The sequence below is a fragment of the Varanus komodoensis genome, unplaced genomic scaffold (assembly GCF_004798865.1).
Source record: "Varanus komodoensis strain SLA01 unplaced genomic scaffold, ASM479886v1 scaffold2, whole genome shotgun sequence".
NCBI classification, from domain to species: Eukaryota; Metazoa; Chordata; class Lepidosauria; order Squamata; family Varanidae; genus Varanus; species Varanus komodoensis.
Window position 1 is genome coordinate 13,867,002 of NW_025335568.1, and position 12,943 is coordinate 13,879,944.

A 12,943-nucleotide genomic window follows, 5' to 3' on the forward strand; every position below is an offset into this window, starting at 1 on the left:
GTCTTGTCCAGTTTGCAAGAAGCATCAGTACAGAATTACAGTTGCTTTTTCAATCATGGAGAGAGAAAGAAAGGTGGAATTAGGAGAGCACCCTTTTATGGGAAAAGAGCAAACTGATGGAAGAGGGGACCGTCTCTTTTTACATCCAGGGAACATTTAGACTGGAATTTTGTTACCCAAAGCCACTGTTAGGTTTACTGTGGGTAATGAAAATTTTTCCTTTACTTTTCTATTTTGCCCATTAAAAAAAAGCAAAACCAGACCATACAATCATACATGATGCTTTTAAAAGAGAAAATAATGTATAAGGTTAAACATCATCCCGAAACCTGTTGTTCCAATATATGATATTTTTCTCAAATGAATTTAGAGGTTTTTTATGACTCTTCTCTTGGTCTCCTATCAAAGCAATTTGGTTAACCAAATCAGGCATTTTTGATAACTTTTATAGCAATGTTCAGTATGAGGTAATGTATTTTACAGCTATTAATAAATAAGCCATTCCAAATCCTCCTATGTGATAATGTTTGTTACATAATTCAGATGATTTTTGGATTTAGTAACCTGTCATCTCAGTGCTTCCTAAAATGTGGTTTCAGAAAATGCCAGTAGAAGCATAAGGAAAGGGTCTTTATGTAACAATATTGCATATCAGATTATTAATTTCTCTCTTGCACTCTCTTTTTTCTTTCTGTCATTTCTTTACCTTATTTCTAGGAGTCTTCAACAGCTTTTAGACTACCCTGGGGAAGATGTTGAAGAAACATTTTGCCTCTGTTTTACAGTAAGACCAATTCATGTATATCTGATTGAGAGGTTTCTTGAGTTTATGCTGGCCAAAGTGTCCCCCATGTTGCTCAGCCTCACTCTTCATTAAGTGCACCCATTGGGTGCATTTCAGGGATAGTGTGAAGTCTGAGGCTTTAATCTGAAGTCTTATTAAATTCCCTGGAAATTACACTTACTGGATTTTTTCTGCCTTCTTCCCTTTTCCTGAACCCGTTCTTCCCCTTGTTTCTTCCCCTGCATATGCTGAAAGATACCTGCACTTCTGTTTTCCTTGTAAGTTCTGGTGTTGAGGTACAGAATAAAGTAATTTTGTCATCTGTTTTGGGTGGAAAAACAGATATGCAGAGAGAGCTACGGAGTGGCAGAGCAGAAGAACCTCATTGCAGATGGAGACAAAATTGCGGTGCAGAAGGACAACAGGTATGTTTGGTTTGGTGGCTGCAGCCTGCAGAAGGCCTGACTCGTGAAGGGCTCTTCATGGCGACTGCATGAGTGATTCAGGGATCTTCGCTGTGGGCATTTCGCTGTGGAAGGAGCCCAGTACTTCCAATTTAGGCTTCTCAAAGAGGACTCTGTATTCCGCTCCTCAGACAAATGGATACAAATCTAAGAAATAAAAGATGGGGACGGGGGGAACAGGTTGATGTGGAGGAGCCACAGGGGGAATGTATGTTAAACTAAATATTGAAGTTTGATTGAAAGATGAGAAGTGCAATAAAAAACAAAAGTTCCTGTTGCCTGCCCTTCGTCCTTCCTCATTCCCTGACATTTAAAGGTCCAGACCCAGGGGAAATACAAGGCAATAAAAGAGATCCAAAGTCCGGCACCACCGCAGTGTGATTTATTCTGCTAAAGTTGCAGTAGATTTGCATTGACAAACAGAACTCGGAATTGGTGATGCTTTTGCAATATCAGGGCATGGGTGGAAGAGAAGGGAAAGCTGCAGTGGATGTTCAGCTCATCCACAACAAGAGTCCTCTGGGATTAGATCAGATATCTGGGAAGCCAAGAGCAAGGCTTCTCCTCTCCCCTTGCCCCTCCTTTCATTCTTCTCCCAGCTGCTAGTGTGTAATGTCATCCTTCTGCACATGGAGGATCCCTGCAGCCGTCTTCCTTTCAGTACCTTGATACGCAGGGAGAAAATGTGGGGTTGCAATGCAAATTCGGTATTGACATAGTCCCAGCTGTAGAAGGTACCATTTCTTGCCGCCCGATCCGATTGCCTTTGTAGCATTTGAGAAACTGGCCCATCATTGCCTCCGCTTTTGCGCAGTTCACTCCACTGCTGCTTGTCCTGTCGGCAGGATAACATTATGTGTAACCTGTGCAATGTAGGTCTCGCCAAGCAACGCAAATGGCCACCCGTGTATTGTGGCTTGTTGTGTACCTGGCAACCCACCTGCCTCTGTAATCCCAAACCAGGAGATCTCTCGTTTGGCTAGGTGAGTTGCAAGTTGTGTGGGCTGAACAGTGGGTGGCTTTTCCTTGTCCTGTGGTGGGCTTCCAAAATGGCAAGATATGAGTAGAACAGGAAAGTAGTGTATGCCTGTTCATAGATTAAACGCTCACAGCAGTGCTTCTGCACGGATTTAAAAGAGCCCAGGGCAAGGCAGCATCTCTCGTCCCCACCACTTGGAGGGACTCTGCTGGAGGGTGGCTGCGTTCTGTTCTAATTTCACACAATTCCCCACTCTCAACGTTCTTGTTTGTTCCTACTACTTCTATACAACCGAATTTTTCTAAAATCTCTTCCATGCTTTGCACCAAATATATATGTAAAAACACTATAAAAGAAGTACATTAAAATATGACATCAAGACTGGAGCAGTAGACCGAAGCTCTGTAATGGCCAGTTACAAATCAGGGAAAGCTTAAATGAAGAAATGTGTGTTCTAGAGGCATTTGCAGCTTGCTGCATTCTAGAGGATCGGTGCTGCTAGCAAGAAGGCCTGCTTTTGTAGGGCTGCTTTAGAGCATTGTGGGAAGCAGAAATGGCCACTTCAAGCCATCCAGTGCAGGGAGGCCAAGATATGTACCACCATATGGCAGTCTGGGGCATGCACCATGACCCTGACTGTTCCCCATGAGTGCTATGTGCTAATGCTTGGCTCTCCATGCTCTTTTGAGCCCTTTACAGAAATGTTACATTTCTCAATTTGTGTTAATGGCTTTAAAGCTTCAAAATGGTTTTAAGTATGTTTGTAAGTTGCCTCGGGGTACTTTCTCTGGGCTGAAAGATGATTCATTACCTGACAAAGAAAGGCCAGTAGATCTGGGTAGATCTGTAGCTTCTGGTCTTCAGCCTACGGAGTACAGACAAACAGTGGTGTTTCTTCCAATCCCCAGGCAGGAGTTTGTCGACGCCTATGTAAATTACATCTTCAACCTGTCAGTGCATGAGTGGTACATGGCTTTTGCAACTGGCTTCCTCAAGGTGTGTGGAGGGAAGGTTCTAGAACTCTTCCAGCCAACTGAGTTGAGGGCCATGATCGTCGGAAGCAGCAACTACAACTGGAAAGAATTGGAGGAGGTAATGGCACAGCTAGAAAATTGGGGAAGGCTTCTCTTCTTAGCTTCTTATCCTTTGCTGCTGCTCCTGTCATTTCTCTTTCGGTCAACTTGGACCTGTCACTGAAATTCTATGGGAACTTTGGGTCTATCCCCATTAAATGAATTTTGGGATTAGAGGGAGATGGAGGTGCAAAAATCTCTAAAGAATTCTTGAAGTAAAATAATTTTTCCTCTCTCCCACCTGCATGGTGTGGCCAACGTATTCCAATGTGTATAGCTTTCTTCAAGGGCATGAACAAGAGGGAAGCTTCTTTCTGCTTATTCACTGGCAGCCCCCAATCCTTTCCATCTTTGCAGCCCTACCATACTCATTGGGGGTCACTCTGTGTTTGGGACTTCAGCCCTAAACATAGCAGTTCGTGTAGACAATGCATTGAGCCAAATGGAATCAACATGCCCCTAAAGTAAACTGCTACATTAAGGGTTCACTTTAGAGGCATGTTACCATCTTGTGCACACTTACCTGGGAGTAAATCCCATTGAAATCAGTGGAGCTTACTTCTGAAGAGATGTTCACAGGATAGCACTGTTAGTGGGAAAAGTTTTCATAAAGCTTTGAAAAATACTGAACTTTAACCATCTAAAATATCAAAGAATTTTGGAATTCCTGCTACGGCTCAGAAATATAAGGCTTGTAATAATTTTTGGACAGTTGAGCTCTGAGTGTTTACAGGCTGCCACGTGCTTTACAGATTTGGAAGGAGACATGGGTATTTAATCTAAAATGATTTTATAACTGGCTACCCATTCTTAAAAAGTAATATTGATATCTGCAACCATTTTACAGAGTGCGATTTACAAAGGAGATTACTCTGCGACTCACCCAACAGTGCAAATTTTCTGGGAGACCTTTCACGAGTTTCCTCTGGAAAAGAAGAAGAAGTTTCTTTGTAAGTATCTCTTTAATAAATAAAGTAAGTTTTATTCTACTTCTTTATAGTAAGCCATCCCGAGACGTTTGTAGGAGCCGGGATAGAAAAGCTATATGTATGCATGCATGCATGCAGCGAGCTATTAAATAAACAAACAAATAAATAAGCTTTTGATAAATAAATAAATTAAGGTGGTAGTGATTTTTGTACGATTGTAGAGCTGCAACCAAATCCAAAGTGATCAATTCTGACAATCGAAACTGAAAGTTTGTTTTTTGGAAAGTATATCATATCAAGCATGATTGATGCTTGCCACTAGATGGTGCACTCTGTTGTAGCAGAGATGTGAAGGTTTGATGGTGGGAATTGGGGGAAAAGCCTCCCCCATTTTCCAGATGAGGGGAAATATATAAAGCAAAATTCAGAACATACCTTTCTGCCCCAACTTTCTCTCTTCCCCTCATGCTTTCAAATCTGTATGCAATATGAAGAATGTGATCTCTGAGATGGGAAATCCCCATTCACATTTTACCTTGTGCTCTCTTCTTGAAGAAAACTAGCCACCAGGGAGAAGGTCCTGAAGCTGGCTCTCTGGCTCTCTGTGCTGCTTTTCTTAATGCAAGGAGGCTTCTCCGCATTCCTGCACAAAGGGGCCCTTTCCCCAGTTTTCACTCAGAATTACCACTGTCCCTGTAGGAGCATTATTGTGTGATTTTGCTGGATGTGAACATCTGTGGAGGGAGAGATTTTGTTGAAATGGGCCAAAGGGGACAAGATGTCTCCATCGCTGTGAAGTGGATGATGCTGGAACTGCTTTGGCTGCCTTTACAGTGACTGGAATCTTGTGGGGATGCAGGATGAGATCTTGGGAGGAGCAAGGGGCACTGGATTCTGCACTCTGTGCAGTCATTTTAAATAAGGAGAAGACTTAGCCCAGAGGGCTCAGGGGGACAGGAGAAGGAATCGGGGCCTCTTTTCCACCCAGGCCTTGGGAGCCCAGGCCTAGGGGCTGAATGATGAGCGAGACACACTGGCGGGAGTGACCTTTAACTCTCTGCCTCCCACACAAAGGCTGTGATACAAATGTCCCTGGAAAAGACCTGCCTAATTGCCTGGAGGGTGCTTCCTCTCAGTGTGGTGCCCACTGGATCATCTCCAGAGCCACTTCCTTCTGCCTGCAGCTTGCCCGTGAAGGGCATTATGTCGTTGAACCCGCAGGCTTCCCTGCTGTTTGCTTCCAGCATCTGATTTGCTCCAGGCACTGAAGAGCAGAACCCCTGAATCAGCCCACAACCTCCTCTGCCCCGTGCAAAGCCTGCACGGTGCCTCAGTCTAGTTCTCCGTTTTTCCTTACAGTAAGTCCCCCGTGGCTTCTGCAGTAGCTCCTCCAAAGGACACTTGAGTTTCTTTAGAAAGCAGAAGAAAAATGGGGGCCCTCTTGGTGGGGTGGCAGGGAGGAAGTGGGTATTTTAAAAAGGCAGTTGACGATTCTGTCAGCCTTAGTGATTCTTGGTCCTCTTCCCCCTTTCAGTGTTTCTGACAGGCAGTGACCGCATCCCCATCTATGGCATGTCCAGTTTGCGCATTGTCATCCAGTCCACATCCAGCGGGGACCAGTATTTGCCCGTGGCTCACACCTGTTACAACCTTCTCGACCTGCCCAAGTACAGCAGCAAAGAGATCCTGAGCACGCGACTGACGCAAGCCATCGACCACTACGAGGGCTTCAGCTTGGCTTAAGGGAGAGTGTCTATACAGGCACTTCGGTATAGAAAGAAAATATTGTCTTGTTTTTATTTTTGTAAGGAAATGAGACAAAAATACTCAGTGGAAAAGAATATAGGATAACCCACCCAGCAAAGTTCAGTCCACCTCCCTTGGGATTTCAGCTTCAAAGTTTTCAACCTATTGAGCAAAACCTGTTGGAACTTCTTTTACATTTACCGGCTGATTTTTTTTTTTTAAAGGCTTGTGTTTTCTCCCACCTCTTCAACTCAAGTTAAAAAACATACTTTCAGTATTTTGAGATATCTTTACCTTTTCCAAAGATGGACTGGGATAGCCCAGATGAAAGCTTTTCACCCTCCTTCCATCCTTCCTTCCTAGTAACTACAGTTGTGAAATTTCTTTCCTTCCCTTATAATTGTGGGATGACACACTCTCTCCCCAGGTACTTCAGTTCCTGTGTACACAGGTAATTCAAGAAGTGCTTTCCTTGTTTCTTAATGATACCAGATAACTGTGTACTTCATATAATCTGAAGATCATTTCTCTCACACCAAGATCAGCACTGGAAGGAGGAGGACAAATGAAAATTTTCTGTTACGCTCTTTTCTATATTTTTCCCCATTGGTGCTTCCCGTGGAAAAAAAAAAAGAAGAAATGGCATAAATTCTTTACCTTCTGTTTGGCCAAGTGAATTTCAGCACTTTGCACATAAGGAGATAAAAGGAAACAAAGATCCTGTGGACTTGGGTGACAATCCCGAGGACCTTTATGTTTTTGTAAGGGGATATATGTGTGTTTGAATGCAGTATTATTCCATTTGCCAAATTCTGACCAGTGATGGGACACATGCAGCAGGCCCACAGATACAGTCTGTATCTTCCTTCTGACCCTGATGTGCATGCAGTTGGAATTCTTTGCAGAACACTACTGAATTCTTGTACCTTCCCCCCACACACCAGCCTGCCCATCCCTAGCCAGGTAGGCATCGCGTCCAGCATCCTGTTGCACACCTTGGTGTCAGCCTTGAGAAGAGGCCCATCTCTGCTTCCCAAAGGGAGAGGCAGGACCCAGGCAGCCTTCGTTCTGCTGGAGGTCAGGGAAGCTACCGCTTCTGATATCTCTTCCTTTCAACCTGTCTTCCCAAAGAGCCTGTTTCCCACAGGTGCCCATGATGTCTCTTAAATTTAAGTCTCACTATGGACAAATGGATTTATTTATAAAACGGGGTTGTAGTCAGTGATAGGCTTCAGTGCAAGAAACCCCTTGAGTCAGTCATAACTCACTAATTTTGGTGGGTCTAAGGAGGACTAACATGGGCTGCAGCCACTGGACTGTGCCCAGCAAAAGCTGGTCCTAAGTCTCGAGAAAAACAATGGAATGAGCCAGCCAGATCAGGATTATGGTGGAAGCAAAGGATTAAATTCCCACCTACTCTGGTCCCCATTCAACTCAGCCCTTTCCCTCAATCCCTGCTAATAATTAGTTTCTGTTTAAAAAGATCAGCTCTGCAAGGTGGCTTTTACTCACAGTTCATCTCTGGTGGAATTGGAACTTCAGTATTGATATTCCTTTTAACCATAACATTGAACTGAATTATGCACCTCCCTGATGAAAAAGCTAGGAAGACATCAGGGGCTTTAAAAAAATGAACACCTTGATTTGCTACTTGGGTAGCTGCTCAGGCTCTTTCTACTATGGCATTCAATACAGCTCTATCAAATGTTTATTTTCTATGTGTTTGTACATAGCCCAATATTATGCAATAAATGTAATGTTTCTGTCAGGTTTTATATCTTTTCTTGCCTAAAAAAGTAAAGTCACCCTTTTTCAGCCCTAATTAATAATGCCCTGATGAATTTTTTTAAAAAGATCTGTAATGCTCGAGTCCCTAGACATTTTTGTTCCCCTGCTAAGTTGTCTCAGGAATAAGGAGAGTGGTCAATATGTGTTTGCAGGGGGAGACGGCACACCCACTTGCACATATGCAAGTTTTACATGTCTCCTTTTCAGATAAAGGTCAACACATGTAAGCCCAAACTATCAGCCACTTGGAATCCAGAAAGCCACTAAATGGTCCAGACCTACACGCATTGGGCGAGATTGGCCTTCCCTCCTTCTCCTGCCTTCAGCTTTCTTCAGCATGGTGGTCTTCTTGTGGTGGACCCAAAGTAGAACAGCCTCAGCTTTGTCATTTTTGCTTCTAGGGGAAATTCTGACTTGATTCCGTCTGGGACCCCCTCGTTCATTTTGGCGTCAGTACAGGGTATTTGCAAAGTTCAAATGGCACAAAGGCCAGGAAACCACCAAATGATGAGTGGTTGGGAGGGACCACTGGGAGGAAGTGTGGCTCTCTGGAATGAACAGCGTTGTTCTGTAGTATTTACCAGCATAAATGGGGAAGGCAGGCAGGCAGACGGAGCCATAGTATAGATGTATATGCTAGTTCCCTAGCAAAACTAGAGTGTGGACTATGGATTAAGTAACTGAGTATGTCCCAAGACCACAATCAGTCCTGCATTTGGAAAATACCTTGTGCTTTGGCTCTATTGGGAGCATTCCTGGAAGTAGGTAAACACCCATCTTGGCAAAAAATGACTCATCACATGGTTCTGGTCCTTTTCCAAAGCCGATTTGAGTGTGCCTAATCCCAGAGTTACATGCAATTTGCTTTCAGTATTAAGGCAAGTTCCAGTATGGGTTGAACTCTGCTCCCTCTTATATACCAATGCTGGGAAGCACAAAATAATCCCAGCAAAGAATTGCCATCTCCCCTCATCCTCCTAGTACTGCTTCAGTTTTGATTTCTAGCGTCCAACATGCTAATGGCAGGTTTTACTTTAGAAAGCGTCACTGGCATTTGCTGTTGCAGCAAAGTTTCAGTGGCACATGAAACACAGTTCGATTGCTGCTGTCCAGTGCATGTTAATGGCATGGAGAGTATCCTAATTCTTTCCCCACGGACTGCAAATAACTTTCAGCTAGCAATGCAGCTCCCATCTCGGCTATGAACAATCCAAAGCATGGGATGGAATACACAATCTCACCACTTTTTTGGAGTGATGCTGAATGATGGATGGGACAGATGATGGTAAGCTTGATTATGGATCCTGCCAATCCACTACTCTATATGATGAGAGAGAAGTCCTGTTAAGTAGTGATGGTGAGGAGATGTAACTTAGTAGGAGAACACGTGTGTCAGTGGGACAGTGTATCCACTCCAGTGTTCAGCGTGAACTTTCAAGGAGCTAGGGATGGTGCAGAACCATCTTCCCCTGGTTCTGTCCCTGGCAGCTCAGGTAGTCACAGGAGGAAAGATGCCCCCCTAAGATCCAGGAGACAGTAACTGGCAGGGATGATGCCACTCAGTTGGTATCAGGCAGCTTTCTTCTCATCTGTCTCCCAAGGCAAAAAAAAAAAAAAAAAAGAAAAAAAAAGAAAAAAGACAAGGAGATCATCATTAATTCCATGAGCATTAGTTGTTCCTGAAAAAGCAAACTCTTTTCTATCAAGGCTTCAGCGGAAAACTTAAACCAGATGCCAATTTCCTGCTTTTCTGGGGCAGTGCAATGTCACAGAGAGCTGGCACCATTTCTGTGTTCTAGGATTAAGAAAACCTTGGGATCATTAAGGGTTGTCAGGGCTTTTCTACATCAAAAGCACTTGCTGCAGGAGGCGAGTCTGCTTCTAGCAGCGATGGCTCCTACAGATGTGTTCCTGTGTGCACATAATTTGCTGTCATCTCCTGCACTGGAGGCCTGTAACGAGTTAAAAGCAGGTGTACCCAGGTCAATGAGAACTGAACCGGGAGCAGGAGGTTAGCCCAAACCCTCAGAGCCAAGCTGTATTCTGCCAGATAACTGTGGATGGTGGCAGCCATGGTGACCAGGAGTTCCCCATTTTTAGGGAGAGTGCTTATGGTGATGTCATTGCACCTTTCTCGCAACTCTTCTGCTCCAAAGAAGAGCAGTCGCTGATGTGGAGCAAGAGCAAACAAATGCACCTTCCTCTGCATTACATTCATATCTTCTTGTCTTTTCTCCTCTTGTGAGCAACGCAAAGCAGCTTACAGGCCAGAGGAAATGGGCCTTAGTGGCAAGTTTGTGGCAGATAGTTTGGATTTTAACCTCCTGGTTTACCACTCAGGCCTAACCCCACTCCCTCCTAGTCCCTGCCCTGCCACCTGATCCTCGGACTACAGCCTTATGGCTTAGTTGTACGTTGACAGGCATGGGCAAGATCATATGCCCACCCTGCAGGAAGACAATCAGCCTGCTTAGTTTCAGAAGCAGAACCTCACCATGACCATTAAGCCTTAATTAGACTATGCATTACAGCCTAATGAATGAGGTGGAGCCAAAGGGCCATCAGAAGCAGCGGTTTCTGAAACGGCCTCAGCAGTCACGGTCTTGATCGCTATCCCAGCACGTCCGCTCAGTTGGGGATGGGCAATTCCATCATGCCTGATCTTTTCCATTGCCAGGGACTGTCCTGATGGCACATGTGGACTAAGCAGATGTGTGCATGTTTTTCTTTAGCATTTCAGCTATGTGCAGATATTGTGAAAAACATTTGTTTTTTGTTTTGAGGCCCGTATTCTAAGCTTGGAAGTATACAGATTTCCAGCTGCCAGTTGTGTCCAGTTCTGTGCAATACAAAAGGCAGGTTGCTTACCTGTAACTGTCATCCTTCATATGATTGCACAGAGACTACGGAGAAGAACCGGGTAATCTCACACAGAAATGCAAATCCAACACATTTCTGACCCATTCCTGTTTTGATCGTTAACCAAACCTGCTAAAAAGTGGTCAGCCTGAAGTAGATGGTAGATGAGGGCAAGTTCAGTTGTCTTATCTGTTCTGTCCCATACAGAACTTTTTTTTTTTTAACCATGAGCTTTTCTGCAGTGACTCAGAGGTCTTTCCTAGCCATGCTCTTGAAATCTACTTTTAAAGGAGGATGCCAAAGATTTGAACTAATACTCCTACCATGAAGCCTATGCTCTTGCACAAGTGGTGGCAAGAGCAGTCCTCTTTCATGCAGGTTCAGAAGCGGCATCTTAATGCATGAAGTTTTCTCTCCGTGTTTGGTAACTTTGGACATTGGACAAGCAGCTACCAGAAAGAGAGGATCTGTTAGAAGGCTGGCCTTACAAGGCTGATGAGGCAGCCAAACTGGGCAGCAGATGCTGGGTTCAGAGGGGTGGTGCTGAGGTGTTGGGAAGGCAGAATGGGTGCTATGCAGCCTGTAAGCTAACCTGCTGCTTTTGGGTATGACGGAGGCACAGGTACTGGCTTCTACACATAGAAAGAAGGCAGGATGTGATACCACATCGGCCTGCTTCTCAGACAACAAAAGAATAATAGAATCACAGAATAGCAGAATTGGAAGGGGGCTGCCTATAAGGCCACTGAGTCCAACTCCCTGCTCAGTGCAGAACTGCAAGTTAAAACATCTCTCAGATGGCTGTCCAACCGCCATCTGAATGCCTCCAGTGCGGGAGAGCCCACCACCTCCCTAGCTCATTGGTTCCACTACTGTACTGAAAGCCAGGGCATTTTCCCCAGTATCTGGCTGGAATCTGCCTTCCTGGAACGTGAGCCCATTATTAGTCCACGTCCTGCACCCTGGGATGATTGGGAAAAGATCCCGGCCCTCTTCTGGGTGGCTGCCTTTCTAGGATTTGAAAAGTGCCGTCAGGTTTCTGGGCAGGCCCTGCAGTAGTGGCTAGTCAAGTTCGAACTTCCTCCCTTGGCATATTCCACTTCCCTGTTAAGGCTATTTCTGGTTTTGGGGGTACGAGACATCGGTTGTGCTCATACAAAGTCTAGCAGCACACAGAGGAGCAACTCTGGTGGTTTCAGTGGCTGTTAGCCTTGTTGCATGTACTCAATTTTGGCATTTAATTAATAAACTTACAGTATATTTAAACAACTCTAAATCCAAGCAGATTCCAAAGTGGAGAAAAGAACAAAGCTAAAGCAAATAAATAATGCAAACAACGGATTAAAAACAATTCTAACATTGGATCAAGTGTCTGAATTACAGAGACACAGTTGGCTGCTTTGAAGGCACTTAGGTAAAAGGTAAAGTATGACTCTTGTAGTGACTCTATTGAATAAGGATTTGCTACACAAAATGTAGTGACTGATGTATTTAAAAAGCCAATTAGTTACCTTCATGGAGGATATTGATGGCTACTAATCCTGAAAGGTAAATGGATCGCCCAAGCGGGGAATGTAAACATAGCGTGGCTAGTCAGCTTAAATCCAGAATGTGCCCTCCGCCAGCGGAATTGGCATTTTGCAAGAGTGGGGCCCCCACCCCACCACAGCCTTCCCCGCTCAAAGTGTCATGCAACCCTGTGTAGTACTTGCAAGGGGAGCGGAAGGGAGGGTTTGCTGTGGAGTAGTTTACTTCTGCCACGTTCATCCAGTGTAAACCTAGATCCAGTCCTTAGGCCTTAAGAGACTCCCTGTGGCAACTTGCAAGAGAACAGCATTACATTAAAAGGAGTGGGACAGAACTGAACTGGGAAAGCAACTTTAGAAACAGAGAGTAAATAGTGATTTGACTAAAATCCCTTGAATGCCATAAGGAATAAAAATGCTTCAGTAGCAACTTGCCAAAAATGGAGCAAAGAAGCCAGTCTCCTTTAGAAGGGAGTTCTGAAAGGATATGGTGAATGAGGAGGACCCGTCTCATGTTGCCCCCAGCCTCAGATTTATTCTATACAGAAGGATCATTTCAGGAATTTTGGCTTCAAGCTGCTATTTCCAATACGAGTAAGAAATTGGCCTATATATAAAAGATGGCCTATCATTTGCTGTAACTGAAGCACAATTTGGTTGTTACTGGTTTCCACTGAAAATAATGGGGCTGAGGACCAAGTCATGGCTAACTTTAGTTGAACTGGAGTCAACTGACTCTTAAAACTCTGAAATACCGGCAGCACCAGCATGTCATTTGCAAACACTGATGAGACA

General features: G+C 44.4%; 1 protein-coding gene across 1 annotated transcript in view; it reads left to right on the plus strand.

Moving 5' to 3' along the window:
* The window catches only part of LOC123023070 (probable E3 ubiquitin-protein ligase HERC3), a 40,634-nt gene extending 32,891 nt beyond the window's left edge, over positions 1–7,743 (plus strand). Inside the window, exons 21-25 of the mRNA XM_044429436.1 lie at positions 718–784; positions 1,127–1,209; positions 3,136–3,319; positions 4,148–4,250; positions 5,764–7,743. Of these exons, the coding sequence (XP_044285371.1) occupies positions 718–784; positions 1,127–1,209; positions 3,136–3,319; positions 4,148–4,250; positions 5,764–5,972 (646 nt within the window). The 3' untranslated portion in view covers positions 5,973–7,743. The remainder of the gene's footprint in view (positions 1–717; positions 785–1,126; positions 1,210–3,135; positions 3,320–4,147; positions 4,251–5,763) is intronic.
* Positions 7,744–12,943: the final 5,200 nt, after the last annotated feature.